The 21,021-nt window shown below is 39.3% G+C and overlaps 1 protein-coding gene across 1 annotated transcript; it reads left to right on the top strand.

Annotated features, from left to right (window-relative positions):
- Window positions 1-4,400: 4,400 nt before the first annotated feature.
- Window positions 4,401-17,459, top strand: TCN1 (transcobalamin 1). The gene is given in 10 exon segments (XM_063092533.1): window positions 4,401-4,479; window positions 5,900-6,073; window positions 8,037-8,165; window positions 8,168-8,176; window positions 9,880-10,035; window positions 11,362-11,552; window positions 13,725-13,911; window positions 15,766-15,949; window positions 17,107-17,225; window positions 17,398-17,459. Coding segments are annotated over 10 exon segments (1,290 nt in total).
- The last annotated feature ends 3,562 nt before the right edge of the window (window positions 17,460-21,021 follow it).

Genomic DNA, 21,021 nt, shown 5'->3' with positions numbered 1-21,021 from the left:
AAACAAAATTGGCAAACCTTCAGTTAGACTAACCAAGAAAACAAAGGAGAGAACTTAAATAAGTAAAATTATAAATGAAAGAAATGACATTACAACGGCTACCATGCAAATACAAAGAATCCTAAAAGACTACTATGAACCATTGTACACCATCAAAGTGGATACCTAGAAGCAATAGGTAAATTCCTAGAAACATAGAACCAATCAAGAATCATGAAGAAATAGAAAATCTGAACAGACCAATAATGAATAAGGAGATTGAATCAGTAATCAAAGCCCTCCCAACAAGAAAAGCCCAAGACCAGATCGCTTCACTGGTGAATTCTCCCAAACATTTAAAGAATCATTAATGATAATCCTTCACAGACTGTTCAAAACATTTAAATAGGGTAGATTTTTCCAAACTCATTTTACAAGGTGAGTGTTACCCTAATGCCAAAGCCAGATAAGGACACTACAAGAAAAGAAAATTATAGGCCAATATCCTTGATAAACATAGATATAAAAATCATCAACAAAAAATTAGCAAACAGAATTCAACAGTACATTAAAAGAACAATACAACACCATGATCAAGTAGAATTTATCCATGGGATGCAAGAATAGTTCAACATACACAAATCAATAAATGTGATATACCACATTGACAGAATAAAGAATAAAAATTATATGATCATCTCAATAGATGCAGGAAAAGCATTTGCAGACAAAATTTAGCATCCTTTCATGATAAAAATTCTCAATAAATTGGGTAAAGAAGAAACGTACCTCAATGTAACATAATATAGGTCATATATGACAATATATGTTGAATATAATATATATAATATATAATAATATATAATATAATGTTAAATATAATGACATCATATTCAACAGTGAAAAATTGAAAGCTTTTTCTCTCAAATTAGAAAGATCAAAGGAAATAGTCAACAATTGAAAAGGCAATCCATTAAATATTTGATAAAATATTTGCAAACCATATATCTGATAAATGGTTAATACTGAAAATACATAAGGAACTTGTGTAACTCAATAGCAAAAAAAACCAAAAAACAAAAAAAACTGACCTAAAAATGGACAAAGAACCTAAATAGACATTTTTCCAAATACTACATAAAAATAACCAACAAATACACGAAAAAGTGGTCAACATCACTAACCATCAGAGGAATACAAATCAAAATTATAATATCATCTCATACCTGTTAGGCTGACTGTTTTCAAAAAGACAAAGATAATATATGTTGGTGAGGACGTGAAGAAAAGGAAACTCTTGTGCACTGTTGGTGGAATGTAAATTTGTACAACCATTATGGAAAACAGTGCAGCAGTTCTTCAAAAAATTATACATAGAAGAATCCTATGATCCAACTATCCAACTTCTGGGTATGCATAAAAAGAAAACAAAATCATTACCTAAAAGAGATATCTGTACTCCCATGCTAATTGCAGCATTCCTCACAATATCCGAAACAAAGAAACAACCTATGTGTTTGTAGGGATAAAGAAAATGTGGTACACACACACACACACACACACACACACACACACACACACACACACACACACACACACACACACACACATATATTTTTTGAAATAATTGAAGAGATAATGGCTGAGAATTTCCCCAAACTGATGATCAACACACCGATTCAGAAAACTCAATGAATCTCAAAAGACAAAAGGTAAAATATTCTGGAGGCAATGTGTTATGGACTGAATTGTGTCCCCCCTGAAATTCATATGTTCAAAGTTCCAGTAGCTCAGAATATGACTGTATTTGGAGATATGGTCTTCAAAGAAGTAATTAAGTTAAAATGAGGCCGTTAGGATGGGCCCTAGTGCAAAATGACTGGTGTCCTTATATGAAGAGGAAATTAGGACACAGACACTCAAAGAGGAAAGACCATGTGAAGGCACAGGGAGAAAAATCTATCTGCAAGCTGAGGAGAGAGATCTTAAAAGAAACCAACCATCTTGTTCTGGAATTTCTAGCCTCCAGAAATTGTGAGAAAATAAATTTCTCTTGTTTAAGGTACCCAATCTGTGAGTCTTTGTTATGATGGCCCTAGTAAACTAATACACAATGAAAATAAAATAGAGGTCAAGAAAGGACAAACCCTGTGTATAATAGGAGATGAGGCAGAGCATGTGGACACAGATTTCCATATGGAGGTGATGAGATCTTATAGAAATATCTTTTTATTTTTTCAATCATCTCATAAAAATAGAAAGCAAGGTCATCAGCTGAGAATGAGGGTGGGAGAGTAGACATTTGAAGTTTGAGGAAAGAGGTCATGATATGGTACCATTATTAAGGAGAAAAGGAAAATTGATTGCGTAGGGAATGATAGTTTGATTGCCAGAGAGCATTATGGATATACCTGTGATTAGTAAGTGTGAATTGAGGTTAGTAAACCAAATCAGCACAATTGGTTATTTTTCTTCAGTATCTGTTTTAGTCCATTTGGGCTGTTATAGCAAAATACTACAAACTGGGTAGCTTATAAATAAAAAACATTTATTTCTCACAGTTCTGGAGGCTGGAAAGTTTGAAATCAAGGTGCTAGCATATCTGGTATTTGGTGAGGGCCTGCTTCCTCATAGATGGCACCTTCTTGCTGTGTCATCACATGGTAAAAGGGACAAGGCTCTCAGTAGGGCCTGTTTTATAACACTAATGAGCACTTAGCCCATTCATGAGGGCTCCACCCTCATGACCTAATCACCTCCCAAAGGCCTCACTTCCTAATATCATCATCTTTGGGACAGAGATTTCAACTTATGAATTTTGGGGAAACACATATTTATAGGACTATAGCAACCTCATTAAGCTATGTGGGTTCAGACATAGAATAGACAACAGAGTTAGATCTAACCCGGGTTGAGCCAAGAAGGTATTATAAAGCAAGAGAGAGACCAGGGAATTGAGGATATATTCAAGGAAGAGATTATAATGATGAATCATGGAAAGTCATCTAAATATTCATAGAAAAAAGGACACGAGTGAAATAAGGGTCAGCAAAAAAGGAACAGTACCATTGGTCCTACACTTGGTGGGGACCAAACTATATTGACAAATTTAAATTACAGAACTTAAACTATTTAAAGACTAGAAGAGAGAGAGATTTATTATGAGGAACTGATTCATGCAATAAGAAGTCCCACAGTCTGCTGTTTGCAAGCTGGAGACCCAGGAAGGTCAGTGTTGTAATTCAGTCCGAGCTGAAAGTCTGAAAACCAGGGGAGCCAGTGGTGTAAATTCCAGTCTCAAGGTGACTGGAGATCCCAGTTCAAGCAGGGTGGCAGAAAGCAAAAAGGGGTAAATTCCTCCTTCCTCCACCTTTTGTTCTTCCATTCAGGCTGTCCATGGATTGGATGACATCTATCCACATTGGGGAAGGTAATCTACTGAGTCCACCTGTTCAAATGCTAATCTCATCTGGAAACACCCTCACAGACACATCCAAAAATAATGTTTAATCTGGGCACCTTCTGCAGTCAAGTTGACACAGAAAATTAACCATCACAGAGGTCCAATGCAAATAATGTGTCATTAAGTCGTGATGAAGTTCTTACCCAGGATGGATAGTATTCTCTGACAGTTCTTGGAAGAACGATAGGGAACACTTCTCACATGTAGCCTGCAGTGACTGTCCTGGCAGGGTGGAAATTCATATGTAATCTAAGTCTCTCTGGTTTTTCTCCTGGGCTTGTAAACTCTTGGGGCCTCTATCTTAGGAGAAAATCATAAATCAAAAACCACTATGCCAAAGATTCTCCCATTTGCCAGGCTTCCCAATCCTGCCTGCTCCAATTTCAGACATAACTTCTACTGTTATTTTTATATGTTTTATGCACTTGCCCCATCAAATCTGATCTCTCAAGAGACATAAAATAAACAAGGCAGAACAGAAAAGAGAGAAACATTATTGAAAACATTCAACTAATTCATGTACGTTGGGAGCCGAGCCCGTGGCGCACTCGGGAGAGTGCGGCACTGGGGACGCAGCGACGCTCCCTCCGCGGGTTCGGATCCTCTATAGGAATGGCCGGTCATGAAAAAGACAAAAAAAAAAAAAAAAAGAAAAAAAAGAAAAAGAAAAGAAAAGAAAAATAATTCATGTACATTGGGCTAAAGGCAAGTAATAAGTGTGAACCCTGAAGGTTTAGGACAGGAAACAAAAGAAAACTATTTCCTCATTTGCCCTAACCATACCTTTCAAGTCTTCTTCCTGATTTATCATATTACGTGGACAAATACTACACCTCCTAATATTGCTCAATATTTGCTTGAGTGAAAGAGGCCGAGGCAACCTGAAGGAGGAGCTCTCCGCTCATCACCAAATAAATAGTCGGCTAAGCCCTCAACATGCTGGTACACCGGTGGAGAGATGAGACAATCACACCAGCTGCCCCTCCTGGGGTTTCTATTGCTTTCTGTTATTCCAAGCCAGCTATGCGAGATCTGTGGTGAGTACACTTTGAGCTAAAATTACTCTAGTGCAATAAGTCTCCTGAAGGCTATTCCCAGGGGACTTTGTGTAGAGCTACCTGAGAAAAGATCCTATTCCAGTTCCATACATGGTTGGACTCTGAGTGATACAAAGGACATCAGGAGATGGTAAGGAAAGTCCCACGATGCATGTTGTTTTAAGAGAGATCATAGATTCTGTGTTGACTTGCCTAACCACTGTTCCTATGCTCAGATTTTTCTCTAGAACAGCATCCCTACCAATACTGTCTATTCTCATTAATTTCCAATGACAGAAAGCTTATGATCTCAGAAACTTTTCAAGATCATGGAAAGTTTTCTTTTGGTTTTGAGATGTATCTAGTTTTCTGAAGTTCAACCATGAGTTTTGGGTTAACCCCTTGTAACTACACACACACAAAAATAATAATCTCTTTCAAATAATAAGGACTTTACTCTTGTCATTATTGAGTTTAGATATTCCAAGATGCATTATCGTCCTCCCTTCAACTCTTGCCCATGAGACATGAGTAAAAGTCCCATCCTCTTTCTTCTGGGTGTTGGCTCCACTAACTGTGTAGATTTATTAAAGAATAATAAAGTAAGAGAAAGGTAAACCGGGTTCAGGTCCAGATTGACCCCTTAGTAGTTGAATGACCCAGTGTTTCTGGATTTCTTTAGCTTCATCCATAAATGAAGGATAATGAAGAGAGGGTGTTGAATCCAATGATTACCTGAAGTCTGGTATAGCCCTCAGGTGCACAATTTCTCTTTCATGAGACTTTCATCCGGACTTGAGCTGCAAACAAGTCCAAAGTTGAGTAAGTGATACCATCTGTGGCTACATCTTCCTGGTGATCTGTAGCCAATAAAAAGAGATCAACACCATACAAGACAGACTTGTATTCATACTAGCTAAAGCACAGAATCTGCAAAGTCTAATTTTTCTTCCTGGACTGTCATTTCCCTTGACAGGTCCTTAGAATAGGGGATCTATATGGAGGTTTTGGAGTTCAATTCATTGTGCAAAATAATTAATTTTGTCCTTAGCAGTCAAGGAAGTGGATTTGAGTTGTTGAACAGGATCTAAAAAGTCTGTTTCGGTGCCCAAAATTCTTCTGAACTGCATGCTTCCCCAAAATCTCAAGAGAGGTGACTCACAATTGTCCCATTGTGCTTGCAACAAACCATGACCTTTCAACAATCACTCCTTTCATATCTTCTTGCCTTTTTTGTTTAAAGTGAAGAAAAGTGGGTGTTCCAGACCCACCTTTGTATTGTTCCACCAACACAGCCAGTGGCCACTGGACTGGTCTAGATCTGTGCCCTACCTGTTGCTACGTGTTTTAATAAACCTCTGTTTCTAGTTGTAATATTTTCTGAGTATGTGTTTCTTATTTCTTCCCTCCCTTGCAACAGAAGTAAGTGAACAAAACCACTTCCTTCTAAGCCCTCTGGTGAACACAGTGATCAATTCAACATATACCAGGGGAAAAGAAGCTGCCAATGTCCTATTGTCCTTCAGACTTGTTGGGATCCACAACCAAACCCAACAGCTGATCCAACAGGTCGAATACAGTGTGGAAAGGAAAGGTGAGTGCTTGTATTCGCTGGAAGATTTAGAAAAAGATCTAACTATCTGAAAGATTAACTCCAGCTAATCCTAAAAATTATGTGTCCAAAGTACTCCTGCTATGTCTATCATGGCTATATAAAACTTGAGGTGACAGAAATGTGCCTCAAAATCCTCAAAATATCAATCCCCTGCCACTCACTCTAGACTAGCTCTTGCTTCTTTGGGACCTAAAAACCATTTTTCTTCAAGAGGTTAGAAGGCAAAGTAAAAGAAGATATGGACTTTTATTCATTGCTGCTGTTATATAAGCTAGCTGAGTTCACAACCACATGGAGATAAAGACCACAACTAAGAAAGCTGACGGTAATCCCACTGTTGGGAATATACCCAGAGGAATGGAAATCATCAAGTCGAAGGTACACCTGTTCCCCAATGTTCATCGCAGCACTCTTTACAATAGCCAAGAGTTGGAACCAGCCCAAATGCCCATCATCAGATGAGTGGATACGGAAAATGTGGTACATCTACACAATGGAATACTACTCAGCTATAAAAACGAATGAAATACTGCCATTTGCAACAACATGGATGGACCTTGAGAGAATTATATTAAGTGAAACAAGTCAGGCACAGAAAGAGAAATACCACATGTTCTCACTTATTGGAGGGAGCTAAAAATTAATATATAAATTCACACACACACATACACACACACACACACAAACCGCGAGGGGGGGGGGAAGAAGATATAACAACCACAATTATTTGAAGTTGATACAACAAACAAACAGAAAGGACATTGTTGGGGGGGAGGGGGGGAGGGAGAAGGGAGGGAGGTTTTGGTGATGGGGAGCATTAATCAGCTACAATGTATATCGACAAAATAAAATTTAAATAAATAAATAAATAAATAAATAAAAAATAAAAATATGGAGGAAAAAAAAAAAAAAGCCATAGAATTGCAAAAAAAAAAAAAAAAAACAATAGCCAAGAGTTGGAACCAGCCCAAATGTCCATCATCGGATGAGTGGATACGGAAAATGTGGTACATCTACACAATGGAATACTACTCAGCTATAAAAATGAATGAAATACTGCCATTTGCAACAACATGGATGGACCTTGAGAGAATTATATTAAGTGAAACAAGTCAGGCACAGAAAGAGAAATACCACATGTTCTCACTTATTGGTGGGAGCTAAAAATTAATATATAAATTCACACACACACAGACACACACACACACACACACACACACACACACACACAACCGGGGGGGGGGAGAAGATATAACAACCACAATTACTTGAAGTTGATACGACAAGCAAACAGAAAGGACATTGTTGGGGAGGAGGGGGGGAGGGAGAAGGGAGGGAGGTTTTGGTGATGGGGAGCAATAATCAGCCACAATGTATATCGACAGAATAAAAATTAAAAAAAAAAAAAAAAGAAAGAAAGAAAGCTGACGGTAGAGAAGCAACCAGGGAGCAATAGAGATTTGGACTGGGTTTTAGTCCAGGGTCAACCTTGAGCCAGTCACACCAATACTGAGCCTTAGTTTTCTAATTAGTCTAAAGGGGAAATGGAACCACCCTTACCTATCCTGTAATATTATTTTAAGGTTTATGAGAAGCCGGATAGTTTTGATACTCTATAAGGCAGAACACAAAAATCGATGGCACCACAAAGAGAGAAAATCTCAAGGTTTTGTTATTTATTTTCCTTCTTTTTTTCATTTTTATAGGAATTGCATGATTCCTAAAAGATCCCATGGTTTCATGGAAAAGACTAAGGTCTAGCTTGCATTTATATAGTATTGCTGTAAAAGGCTCTGCCTTTGGGATAAAGAGAGAACAATAAAATATTAGTATAGAGTGGAACAGAAGAAAGAAGTGACAGGTGATATAAGTGAAAAGAAGACAGGAGGCCAAAAAAATCCCAAGCATATACCTTGTTAAACTTGAATACTTTCCTTTTCAGAGTCAGATTTAAGCTCGGGACAGCTTGCCTTGATTATACTGGCTTTGGGAGCGTGTAATAACACTGATGAAGCCTTTATAGATGATCATCACCTGGTCAGACGTCTAGAAAATAAATTCCAAGCAGAAATAAAAATATGGGTAAGAACCAAATGTTCAGAGACCCTAAACTCCCTTGTCTTCTCCTCCAGTTCTGATTCAGAACTGCATGAAGTTTCCCTCCACTCTTTCCTTCTCCTCTTCGTTCCATTCATCTCACTATATCTTTGCAGGTCACTTTGCTTTCTTCCCTCTTTTCTAAGTTTTATTTTAGTTTTAATTGATGCATAATTGTACATATTTATGGGGTACAATGAGGTGATGGATTTGCTAATTACCTTTCATCCCTCTTTCAGCATGCATCTTGAACATTCTTTATAAATATGTTCAACTGGGCAATGACCCAATGTCAGGCACTACTTTACATGTGATGGCAGACACGCCGTAAAGGTACACGACTACGCCAGTTGTCAGAGTGAGGCAATAGCTACGCTAATTGTATGGCTAGGCATTTCACAACTACAGCCAAAACATTTCATTATTTTAGTTATACTGTTTCCATTTGTATTGTCAGGGCTAGGGCTCAGACCCTTCAAACCCATTGTACAGACTGAGTCATGCACCCCTCACATGCCAGGCTGGGTCACCAGACCCTTCTCACGCAGGTCCATGCTAGGTAATTGGGAAAGATCCTGGGAGCCACTGGCAGACGATATGAGCTCAGTCCTCAGCAGCAGCCGCAGCAGCAGAAGCAGCAGTGGTGGCAGCAGTGGCCTTCTTGGGACATAACAGGGGCTCTGGCAGCCTTCTGCAGCAGTAGCGGCCTCCCTGTGGGCCCCCTGGGGGCATTCTGGGGGTGAGGGGCACCATGGCTCAGAGCCATTCATCTTTTAGACTTAAGTCACAACCCAGGACACCTGGGTGCACATGTACAATTAAATTAGACAATAACCAAGGAACACCTGGGCGCACCTGCCTATTTACATAAAATGCTCAGCAAGATTCTAAACATCTGAGGGGCCCTGACCATTCTTCCTTCACTTTCCACACACACACACACACACACACACACACACACACACACACACACACACAGTTTTCTAGTCTTCCAGGAGTTTGGCTTTTAGACAAATAATTAGTTACACCAGAAATAGCTCAACAATAAAAGCACTGCCTGTTCTTAGTCAACCTCTCCATAAATAGAATAAATAAAGAGTAAAGAAAGAAAGAAAGAAATAGCTGAACAATACAGGACACTGTGTCATAAGTACCAAGGCATTTAATACCAGTATAAGAACTAAAGATGACCAAGTACTTTACCACTGGGAAAAATAAGTTGACTATGGTGGCTTCTAGTGAGGCCGATTGTTCTTATTTCAACTCCCAACCAATATTTATCCTGTTACTCATTAAGTCCCTCCAATTTCATCTTCCTGTGAGTGGACTCTGACCCATGCTTCTACTTATAGTCTCAGTGCATTACTTTTGAAAGTGCAAGAGGCTTGAGGCTGGGAAGCCTGTGTTAATCCTAGCTCTGTAACCACTGAATATCTGAATAGTATTTTAATCTCTTTAGTGCTTCATCTCTTCGATTATAAAATGGAAAAAGTTTAGTTGAATTTGGTGGCCCCTAAGAGCCTTTGAATTTCTCAGGTTTGCTGATTCTATAGGTGAGCTCCTTCATCTATTACTTACCTCTCCTTACATGTAGAGAGATGGGAATAAAGTAAATAAAAATAGATTGAAAATGAATTACTCCAGCACCACTTCCATGAGTAAGGCATGTATTCTCTTCTCTCTGCCAGAAACACATGATGGCAATCCGCTGACTGACTACTACCAGCTCAGCCTGGATGTTTTGGCTTTGTGTATGTTCAGTGGGAATTACTCAACTGCCAAAGTTGCTGAACTGTTCGCTCCTGAAAATAAAAACTATTATCTTGCTGGACAGTTCTCAGTAGGTGAGTCATTAAATCCAATTCCCTTGATACAGAGAACATGGTCACTAGCTGGTCTTGCCCTTTGAGTTTTTCTACCAGTAAGTTCTTGGATCTTTTTTTTTTTTTTTTTTTTTTTTCTAACCCCTTTGTCCTAGTTCCCGCAGAAGAGAATTTTTTTTTTTTTTAGAAGAATGGATGGCATTTAAGCCTCTTTCTAGATGTGTGTCTTTTCTTATAGAAAGTTTTGGTTCCTACCCCAGCTCTTCTTTGAGTTATATAATCAATGGAGGTTAACGCTTGACCTCGACATTAGTTTTCCCATCTGTAAAATGAGGATAGAGCATGGGAATTTTCACAGAAAATATACTAGGAAGTATAAGTGTTAGAGAAAGAAAATGCAGCAGAATTAATTTAACAACTCCCTCTTTCTCTAATTTATTGGGACACTTTGAATACATGGGTTAACTTGAACAACACAACCTCTCCAGTGACAGGGTTCAATAATTTGATCAATAAAGTGTGTATTCACAATGAAGAAGGACAAAAAGTTTCCCACTGTGTTATCTTAAACATCCAAAAAGAAGTCCCCCCTAGATGGCTATTACTGGTACTCAGCCCCTGTGGATCCAGATACACAAGCTCATCTTTCTCCAAGAGGTTCAAAGCAAATCACCATTCAGTATTTCTGGATAGTAAGGGGAATGCGAGATTTCTCATACTCCTTTTCCTACGAGAGAAGGAAGGCGTCACACCGATAGACATGGGGAACCAAATACCAAGCCAGAAAAGAAGCCCTTATGTTCCCTTCTTCCAGTCTCTTGCCTCGTTCTCTTCCTTAAAGAGGTCTGTTGGGAAACAATTCTGTTAAGTGCTATTCTCTATGGCACCCTTCAGAGCCTTACCAAGACATACTTTTTTTTTTTTTTTTTTTTTTGGTGTATTATCCTGGGTTTTATCAATTCCTTTGCCCAACATGGCTGAAAGTTTGGAGAAATATAGAAAAGATGAGAGCAACCAAGATGTAAAAGTGGAAGACTGTCCATATATATGCACCTACAAATCCACATGTGTTTTTTTATGACCCAGGTATAAGGTACCGAGTGTAGGGGTCACGGTAACTTAACATCGGAATGGTATCTTGAAATATTTGGGTGGTTAGTGCTGAAAGGATGATTGCTAAATCTTGCAATCCTTCTCTCCCATCATAATTAGCATGACCAACCAGCCCAGTTTTTCTGGATCTGTCCCTCTTTCAGCACTGAAACTCCCACGTCCCAGGAAACCCCTCAGTCCAGGACCAATTGGGATGGTTGGTCAGCCTGTCAACGATGTTTTGTTTCCTGACAGGTACCGGTGCATTGTCTGTCCTGGCTCTGACCTGTGTGAAGAGGAGACTAACAAAGGAGCAGATCAAAGACGATGAAGAGACTTTAAAGAGTATCAATAATCATACAGAGTCACTGGTAAAAAAGATTCTGTCTGAGAAAAAAGAAAATGGTCTCATTGGAAATATATATAGTACAGGAGAAGCTATGCAGGTAAGTCAGAGGGTAAACAGGAGGCAGAGAAGGGAGTCGTGGAGAAAATCAGTATCTTTGTCCTTTCTTGCTGGCCTCCTGAGTTCTTTTATCCACTCTGTGTTTCCTGGACTAACTTTGACGTTGTCCGTGTGAGTGCCCCCTGCTTGAAATGTGCTCTTCTCACCTTCAATCTTTACCTTTCTATCTCCGATGCTTCTATTAAGCTCTTCCTAACTACAATTTCTTTAAGAAATTCTAGAGTTTACTACAACCTGTCTTGTCATTCTGTCACATGCAAATTTACACTTTACCATATACTATTGTTTTGTGCTTTCCTCTTACCTCCTACTTTGATTATTGTTGAAGAAGTAATAAGTAACAGAAGCTAGTATTTATTGAGTACTGTTACCTCATTAATGCTGTCAACAATCCAATGAGGAAAGATTATTACCTCCGTTTTCTAAATTAGGAGCATGAGTTAGTATCAGTAACTTGTCTAATATTACAAAGTCAGAAGGTGTTGCAGAGGGGGATGAGACTTAGTTTTCAAAACTCACACTCAGCACCTATGCTGTCGTGCACACAACATTCCTTGAGGTCTGGAACTTTATTCCTGTATTTATACATTGATTTACACAACTCTAAGGGGGTAGGTACAGGAAGAGGTTAAGAAAGGTTTGTAGTCATTGGAAATTCACTAGGGAAATCTCACTGAGTCATTTAGTATAAATAGGTGTTTGCCAGGCTGACTGGGGGTGGGAGGACTTTCAAGGGAGAGGTGATAGCAAGGACAAAGACACAAAGGCACAAAAGAACATCACATGTTTTAGATGAAGGTGTTTGGCATGGCCAGCATAGAATCCATGGAAACATGAGGCTGGTGATGGAAGCAGAGGCCCAACTATCAGTTTGTTTGTATCATTGTTGTTACTATTTATGCTGTTTGCCTCCCTAAGTTTCAACTGTGTAAAAACAGTGGTTTCCAATTTTGACTGCACATTTGAATCACCTAAAGGAGTTTTTTAAAAGCACTAGTGTCCAGGCCCGACACCAGCCAGTTAATACAGAAATTTAGAGGTGAAGCATGGGACTTGGGTTTTTTAAAAGTCTTGCATGCAAGTGATACTAATTCACAGAAGAATTGAGAGCTACTTGCTTACAGGGCAGTTTTTAAGAGGAGATGTAATATGATCAGTTTCGCTTTTTTTCTTAATATCCCACAAATGCTTGTTGACTGTTTGATTAGCTTTAAGAGCTTTCAAGAAGACATGAAAAGGAGAACTGCCCTTCCCTGGGAAATGACAGAGCAACATGTTCATGTTCGGCCCAATTTAGTTCTTGTCTTGCTCACTCTGATACCTCCTAAGATTTATTACCTCACAATTCCGCCCCTTCAATTGAGCTTACATTCTGCTGCCTGGATAGTTTCTGTTCAACAAACCATTAGACTCCCCACTGTCAATCAAATGATGTCAGACACATCACCCTGAAATTCAAGCATCTACCAATCTGGCCCCAACTTCCATCTCCAGCTTGTTCTTCCACAATTGACCTGAGTGTTCCCTACACACCAGTCCTCCTAGACAGGGAAGAATGCTCTGGGGATTTTGTTTAAATGCAGATATTCTCATTATTTCCAGGCCCTGCCCTGGACATTCCTACCTTGGACCTCTGCTCATGCTGTTCCTTCTGACTACACAGCTCCCTCCTCATCTCATGTACCCAAATATCATCACACTGTCAAGACCTGCCTCAAGTACTACCTTCTTTGTGAATCCTTTCCTGAACCTCACTAAATGTTTATGGGCAACTATTCTCTTTTGAAAGGCCATGCCACTAGATGTTTCTCTTAAGGCATTCATCTTAGGGATCCTTTTACAATAGTTTGTCAACAATATTTATTGAGTGTCCCCTGTATGATAGGTATTTTTCCAGTGTTGAGATATAGAAATACAGACTAGAAAGTCTGTTTTCTTTGGAGCTATTACAGATGTATTATTAAACAATTTCCTACCTACCCAAACTAGTTCACAAGCTTCTTGATGGCAGGAAAGAAACTTTAATTATCTAAGGTGTCTCCTATGTAGTCAATGTTCAATAAATATTTGCTCAATTAGATGTAGGCTTCCCTCTTATTTAAAGTGTCTCTCATTCTCTCTCCTCTTTTTCTCTCACCCCCCCCCCCTTTAGGCCCTCTTTGTCTCATCAAACTATTACAAAAAAGATGAATGGGATTGCCAACAAACTCTTAACATGGTACTCAAGGAAATTTCTCAGGGAGCATTCAGTATTCCAATTGCTGCAGCCCAGATCTTACCTGCCTTAATGGGAAAGACCTACCTGGATGTTAACGAAAACTCTTCTTGTGTCTATTCAGGTATAAGAACTAAATAGAAAACTGTTTTGCCTTTCAACGTAACACCGAAAGCATGTGAGATTTGGGTGACGTTAGGGACCAAAAGTGACCAGCTAAATCTCCAAAGCATAACAGTTCCTAAATAGAATTCAGTTCTCATTACATTATCAGGGATTACAACCACCTGAGAATTTGTTCTTAACAGGGTAGTAGATATCGTTCTTGGTTCAAGCATTGATAAACAAAGTGGACTTAATTAAACAATGTCTATCTCCAAAGGGATGACATAGATTTCATGATATGATTTCCGATTGTTGGGTATAGAGAGATCCGAGCATCATTCCCATTCTAAGCCAAGTATAGAGGATCTGTATCATGCCTCTGAGTTTCCATTATCCACACTGAGTGATTCCTCAGGGAAATAAGACATCTATGTGGAAGGAATGTGGCAGTATTCTGAGAAAATTGTAGTATGAGTCATTTATCCGAGCAAGGGATTTTGCAACAGGGTAGAAAGAATGGAGATGTTTCCTTCTTTCTCTGTTCATTCCTGGTTCAGCCACTTATAGGTTCAGGGACTTTGGACAAAATGCTTAACCTCTAAGCTTCAGTTTTCTAATATAAACAAGGGGAATGATAACAATGTCTAACATAGGTTTGATTTTGAAGGTTGGGTCTGGGGGGCCTGATAGTCGATCCCAACCCACTCAGCCCACTTACCAGGTTCTTGACTCCACCACAGGAAAGAATTCAAGGGCAGAGTCACAGTAGATAGTAAGAACATGTTTAATATAAAAGATAAGAAACATAGGTTCCACAGAGAGAATGTGGCATAGCTCCAAAGATTGAACAGGGCCCACACCAAGTTTAACTCAGTAAGTTCAGTATGGACATCAAATCTAACACAAAAGCAAGAAAAACATATTTAAAGTTTAGTACAAAGTGCAGGCTGACTCAAGAGAGTGAGCAGCCCTGCTGAAAGTAAGTGTGATACGATGTAAAATAAACAAAACTCAGCCAGCCAAGTGTGGAATGCTGCCAAGAAAGTGAGCAACAACCCTGCCTGGGATTTGGCTTTTATAGTTTCTCTATATAATGAATATTCAGTTAAGGAGGTGGCTCCCAGTTATATAACATTTAGTCTTGCACATGCTCAGTTGGTCTCTTCCTGGAGCATGTTCATTGATCAGACCCTATCACATGCACCAGGTATATTCAAGAGTATTCTCTGCTCTCTATTGAGCAGGTCCAGCCACTGGATTTTCATAAGCCAGCTCCTTATGGTCTCATTTTCCCCATGTTGGTGCTGAAAATAGGTCTAAATTGCAACAGTAACTTTCCTCTGAGGGAGAGCCAAGAGGAAGAGTCCTGAGACCTGGGGAGTGGCCAAAAACCCAGAGGCATGTCCTGAAACTGGAGCCCAGGAAAACTGAGCATCTCCTATATCAGGTTTTTGCAAGGATTTAATAAAATAATCCATGCAAAATTATTAGTACAGTACTTGGAAATTAATGTTTTCAGTAAATGTTAAGAAATAAAAAGAATCAGTAAATGTTAAGAAATAAAAAGAAAAAAAGGCAAACATTATTGTATGCTGTACCAAAGCAAAAAACAAAAAAATTAGGCGCCTCTGTGAGAAATGGGAGTTGGGGCAACTGAATTGCTTAAATAGCGCTCACAAGCTGGTGAGTTTCTGGCTTTAGTTTCTGCTTTATTATATGAAATCTGCTCTTTGATTGATGATATTTGCTCCTTGAGGCAAATTCTTCTCCGCCTAAAGGAAAGGAGTTTTGGACAGGGGTTTGATAGGTATGCAAACTCTAACATCATTATTATTATTGTGAATATTGCTCTCTGCTTTTCTCTCTCTGCCAGGTAACTTCAGCATCTCCACTCAGGCACCTATAACTGTGACAACTCCTAACCCACCTTTGAATATCTCAGTCCGTTACTCGGTGATAATCAATGAAACATATTCGACCAACGTGACAGTGACAAATGGTTCCGTCTTTCTAGTTGTGATGGAGGAAGCTCAGGAAAAAAATGAGACTATATTTGGGTATGTCTGTACATAACCTAAGGTTAAGGTATTTACCAGGATTTCTAAAGTCTCCGTAGGAATACATCTGCACCTGAATACAAAGTACACTTAAAACTCTCCTTGATCGGTACCTTTCCTATCTATCTACGTCTCATAGCAAGGGTTTTAAAAAAAGGAGGTGAGATATTTTATCTTCTAGCACAGAATAAGTATTAAATTAATGTTCACTTAATGGATTAATGAATTCCAGGGCTCTCTCTTTTTTCAGCAAAACTTCTTCAATAAGTAGAACCTCTTAAGTCAGATATATTGTGTCTAGAACAGTGGTTCTTTATTTTTGAATCATGGACCCCTTTGAAAATTAGATGGATACAATGAATACTCATCCCAGAAAAGTGAACATACATACAAAATTTGGCATTTAAATTGGGGGCTCCACACATGCCCTGAAGCTTCCCCATAGCCTCCCTTTCAGGAAATTCATGGACCCCTAAACTAAGGTTTCCTGGCCTACGGAGGTTAAATATTAAAAATAAAATACTGACTTTGCTTCCAAAAAGTATGATTTATTTGGCTCCTGAAATATAATTGACAATTATCTATTGTGTCTAACAACATGGTGTAGGATGCTATAGTGGAGAGCAAAATAATAATATGATGTGACATAACATATATTATAAAAGCTGCCTTCAACGGCTTTCAGGAAAATAGAGATATATGAGTAAGGAATGTAAAACAGACATTGACTGTGTTACTTTTTAATAAGCACAACATGAAATATTATTCTGTCCTAATTCTCTTTCCTAAGGGAAAACCCACTAACTTATGGTGCCTCCAGGACATGAGATTAATACTTTCTTCTACTACTTCAGTATCTTCAGTAGTTACTATCTTGGGGTGGAAGGTTGAAGCTGTTGACTGCGAAGCGTCTATGATGGCAGGAGAGGGAACAGAAAGCATGGGCATCATTTCTCTAACCTAGCATGGAATGTGAATAAAATGTGCAGATTCCTGGCCCCTATCCCAGGCCTATGGAATCAAAGAATCTGGGGAAATCTGCATTTTTTTAGTAATGTCATGAAGTAATTCTTAGTACATTAAAGTTTGAGAAATGCTGGGCCAGGGTTTCCTTTGAACATTCTAAGTTCCTGTAACTCATTTACTGTCCCCCACAGTTTCACAATGGAGGAAAGCTAATGGGGCCCCTATATCACCTCTGTTCAGGGCCTAAGGGCCAATAGTAATGACAGAACCTACTGGGAACTTCTGAGTGGAGGCAAACCACTGAGCCAAGGTAAGGGTGAGAGATGCCAACACCCACAGGGTGAAAATGCCCAAGGCATTCAAGTGTGAGGGTGTAAACTTATGTGGGGAATGGACCAAGGGGCTGGGAGACACAATATCCATTATTTGGTGATTCAGTGACCAAATTATTTGATCCACATCTCTTTCTTCTTCCTTTTCAGGAGTTGGTAGTTATGTTGTCCACAATGGAGAAAATTTGGAGGTTCGTTGGAGCAAATACTAATCAGTCCAAACCTTCCTTAGCTTTTGCAGTGGAATTCCATGCAGAAATTGAATTCATGCATTCCTTTTCATTTATCCCATTCCCAACAGGAGAGTCAATAACCTCCCCTTCTCTCTCTGCGTGTTCAATAAAAGATCAACAACTATACAAAAAAGAGCCTGTTCTAATCGGTTCAGTTTTTTTAAAAGGATTTTAAAAGTTATTAGAAGGGAAGACCACCTCAGGAAGAAGTGAAGTGAGAAGAAGAGGTTAGACCACGTGTCTAATAAGCTGGGTTCTACGAAAGGTTCCCCCACTAACTACCTGTATGACCTTGGGCAACTGGGGAAAATGGAGATAAGGTTCTAGCAGCAACCGATGCAATCCACAGGAAGTTTCTAGGGAGACTGAGCTCTCTGAGGCCCAAATGCAAGGAAAGAAACCACTGGTCATGTTGAATTCATACAGGCATTGGATAAAGAGAAAAATGTTGCTCAGAAGAAAGGGGGAAATGTGAGGCTTATACATAAAAGTCAGTCCATAGTTTGTAGGAACAATCCCATCCCCTCCTCCAGCTGTCTCCCTTAGATCCTACTTGTTCTTCTCCTACATGTATTTTCCTTTTACTTCCCCATAAAATCACCCTGCTATTCACATCACCAAAATACACACACACACACACACACACACACACACACACACACACACACACACACACACACACACACACACACACAATCACCTCTGATCTTCATTTCCACAGAATTCACATTAAAAAAAAAAAAGTTGAATCATGTCTAGGCAGCATGAGCTGGATTGCAGTTTATACTGAGTACCTAGCTACATGCAGATACTGTCAGGAACTTGAAGTCTCTTTAAGGCATCAGAGGGCTAAAGGTGCTTCATATAAAGCATAAAGTAATCCATGTAAAGTAACCCCCAAACCAAAAGAAAGTTGTCTTCAGGTAGATTTAGTTAAATTATTTTAGCAATGTCTTCCTTATCACTCCTTGTGTTTTTTTCATGATAATCTAGGCTTCCTCCCTCCAGCAGCAACCCTGCTACACTGTCAGAGACTGAATCCTCTTCTTCTGCTTTCTGGTACTGACTGATACTCAGCTCTCAGGCTCACCTCTGCCCTGGCCTTCACTAACTGGGTTTGACAGATGCCCTCATGACTGGACGGCAATAAATTCTCTCCTCTTGGCTCTGTGTCTCACCTTGAATGCTAAATTACAGCTATTGGGAGGCATGTTAGTTCTCCCAGGCCCCTTGGTGCTGTTAGCACAGGGTGGCAGTTGTCAGATCTGTTTACAGACTACACCATCTATGTGAAATTGAAGGATAGTTGGTTCAAGGTAACAAGTATGCAAAATGTTAGTATTGGCATTACCACCCATCATAAATAGTGTGACCATAAATTTTATCATCCAACCAGGACACTGTTAAAAAGTGAAAGTGAACACTGTTAATAATTACACTGGAAAAAGAGATTATTTCCAGGTGCTCCACAATACAGAAGGATCAAATCAAGCTAAATAACATACCCATCCCCTCACTTACTTATCATTTTTAGTGGTGAGACATTAAAAATGTATTCTTCTAACAACTTTGAAATATATAATACATTTTTATTGACTATAGTCACCTGCCGTGCAATAGAGCTCAGAAACTTATTCCTCCTCACTGAAACTTTGTACCCTTTGACCAACATTTCCCAATTCCCTCCCCACCAATATCACATCGTACCCCATAAATATATACAAGTATTATCTGCCAATTTAAAATAATATTAATTTCTTAAAAGGAAAAGAAACTGGGACTGTCCTGGGAAAACCAGTATATATGGTCGGTTTTGTCCAGAGAAAATAAAGAAGCTCAAGCAAAAAACATAAATAAATATGACCAAATGACAGAAAGTACTGACCCTGCAATTGACCAGTGAAACTGAGTCTCGATGTAACAAGGTTGAAATAGGTCCCCTGGAGATCTGTGACTCACTCTCTCAATGATTCTAGCTCACTTTCAATAATATTCGGACAACACCAGTAAAGCACCCAATTTGTATTAGACCTATTTTCTCAAATGTGGTATGAGAGATTATTCTAATTGGTATACTGACACAGAATTAAATAACATTGAATCACAGCATTAAAAAATCGTTTTCTTTGCAATTCTTGTTTAATGTGTCAATTCACGTTCATCATGTTGTAACAGATGTACCACTCTAGTGGGGCATGTCAGATAATAGGGGAGGACATACCCACGTAGAGACCGAGAGGATAGGGGATATCTCAGTACCTTCCTCTTAATTTTGCTATGCAACTAGAACTGTTCTAAAAATAAAGATAAAATTCTTTAATAAACAGTGGTTTCCTTTGCAGTTTTCATTTAATTCCTCTGATTGGATCAAACATCAACACTCACTTTGTGCCACTGTGTTTTCTAACACCCTCTCCAGCACTACTAGCCTCCATTTTTAACAGAGCCAAGTTTCTCCCACCCAGTGGTCCCAAAGCAGGATGTCATAACATTGCTGTCTGATAGAAATGCCTTTAATTTCAAACACAGACGTGAGGCTTAATGAAATAACATTCCCTGAGCATTGCACCAACATTGGCCATGAAACCTAGCTCTGGCCACATCTGCCTTATGAAAAGTTCCTTAATCTTGACACTATTTCAGAACCTAGACTGAATCTGAGAAGAGAAACGTCCATCTGCTACCACAGCAAAAAATAATCACTACAAATAAACGTCACAAGTGTCCAGAGTCCAGGTGCTTTGATACCAGAAAATTAGCCACAGAAAAAACAAACAAATAAATAAGCCCAGCAATGGTTAACCAAGGTCTGTCAAATGTATTAGTTAAGAAATGTTTGGCCTGTGTGGTTCCTATTCTGGGAGGTATTTGCTAACTGCAACAATTATGCCATAATCAGTCTTGTAATCAAGATGTCAGGCAGGGCAGCCTTCATCTCAAAGCTCAACTGGGGAAGGACCTGCTTTCAACCTCTCTCACACAGTTGTTGGCAGAATTCCTCCCTCCCTGAGTGTTGGCTGGAGGCTGCTGTGTTCTTCACCACATTGGCTTCTCACAACTTGACATCTGGCTTCATGAGAGCAAGAAGCAAGAAGAGCCAGAGAAAGAGTGAAAGCAAGAGGGAAATAGTCTTTCATAACCTCATCCCCTCACTTCTGCTACATTATATTAATTAGAAGTGAGGCCGGCCCGCACTCTGGAAAAGGGCACTACCCAAGAGCATGAATACCGGAAGGTGGGAATGTGGGGCCATGTTAGAAGCTGTCTGGCACACCCCAACATGTACCAATGTTTTCTGAGAAAGAGAAAAGTTCCTTATAGCCCATGTTTTAAATTTGCTCATTAATTCACTCATTCAAAAAATATGTTTTTGATTCCTACTGCGATCTAGGCAGTGCTGAAAGTGCTGGGCATAGAGCAGTGAGTGAAACAGATAAAGCCCCTGTCCCCTTGGAGAGGAAGTTCTAGTAGGAAGAGAGAAACAATCAACTACACACATAGAGTGACACAGGGCAAAGAGTCATGCAGATAAGGGGCATGG

This window comes from Cynocephalus volans, chromosome 4, assembly GCF_027409185.1.
Source record: "Cynocephalus volans isolate mCynVol1 chromosome 4, mCynVol1.pri, whole genome shotgun sequence".
In the NCBI taxonomy this organism is placed as follows: domain Eukaryota; kingdom Metazoa; phylum Chordata; class Mammalia; order Dermoptera; family Cynocephalidae; genus Cynocephalus; species Cynocephalus volans.
Note: the sequence above shows the minus strand (reverse complement) of the source record. Positions and strands in the feature narration are given on the sequence as shown.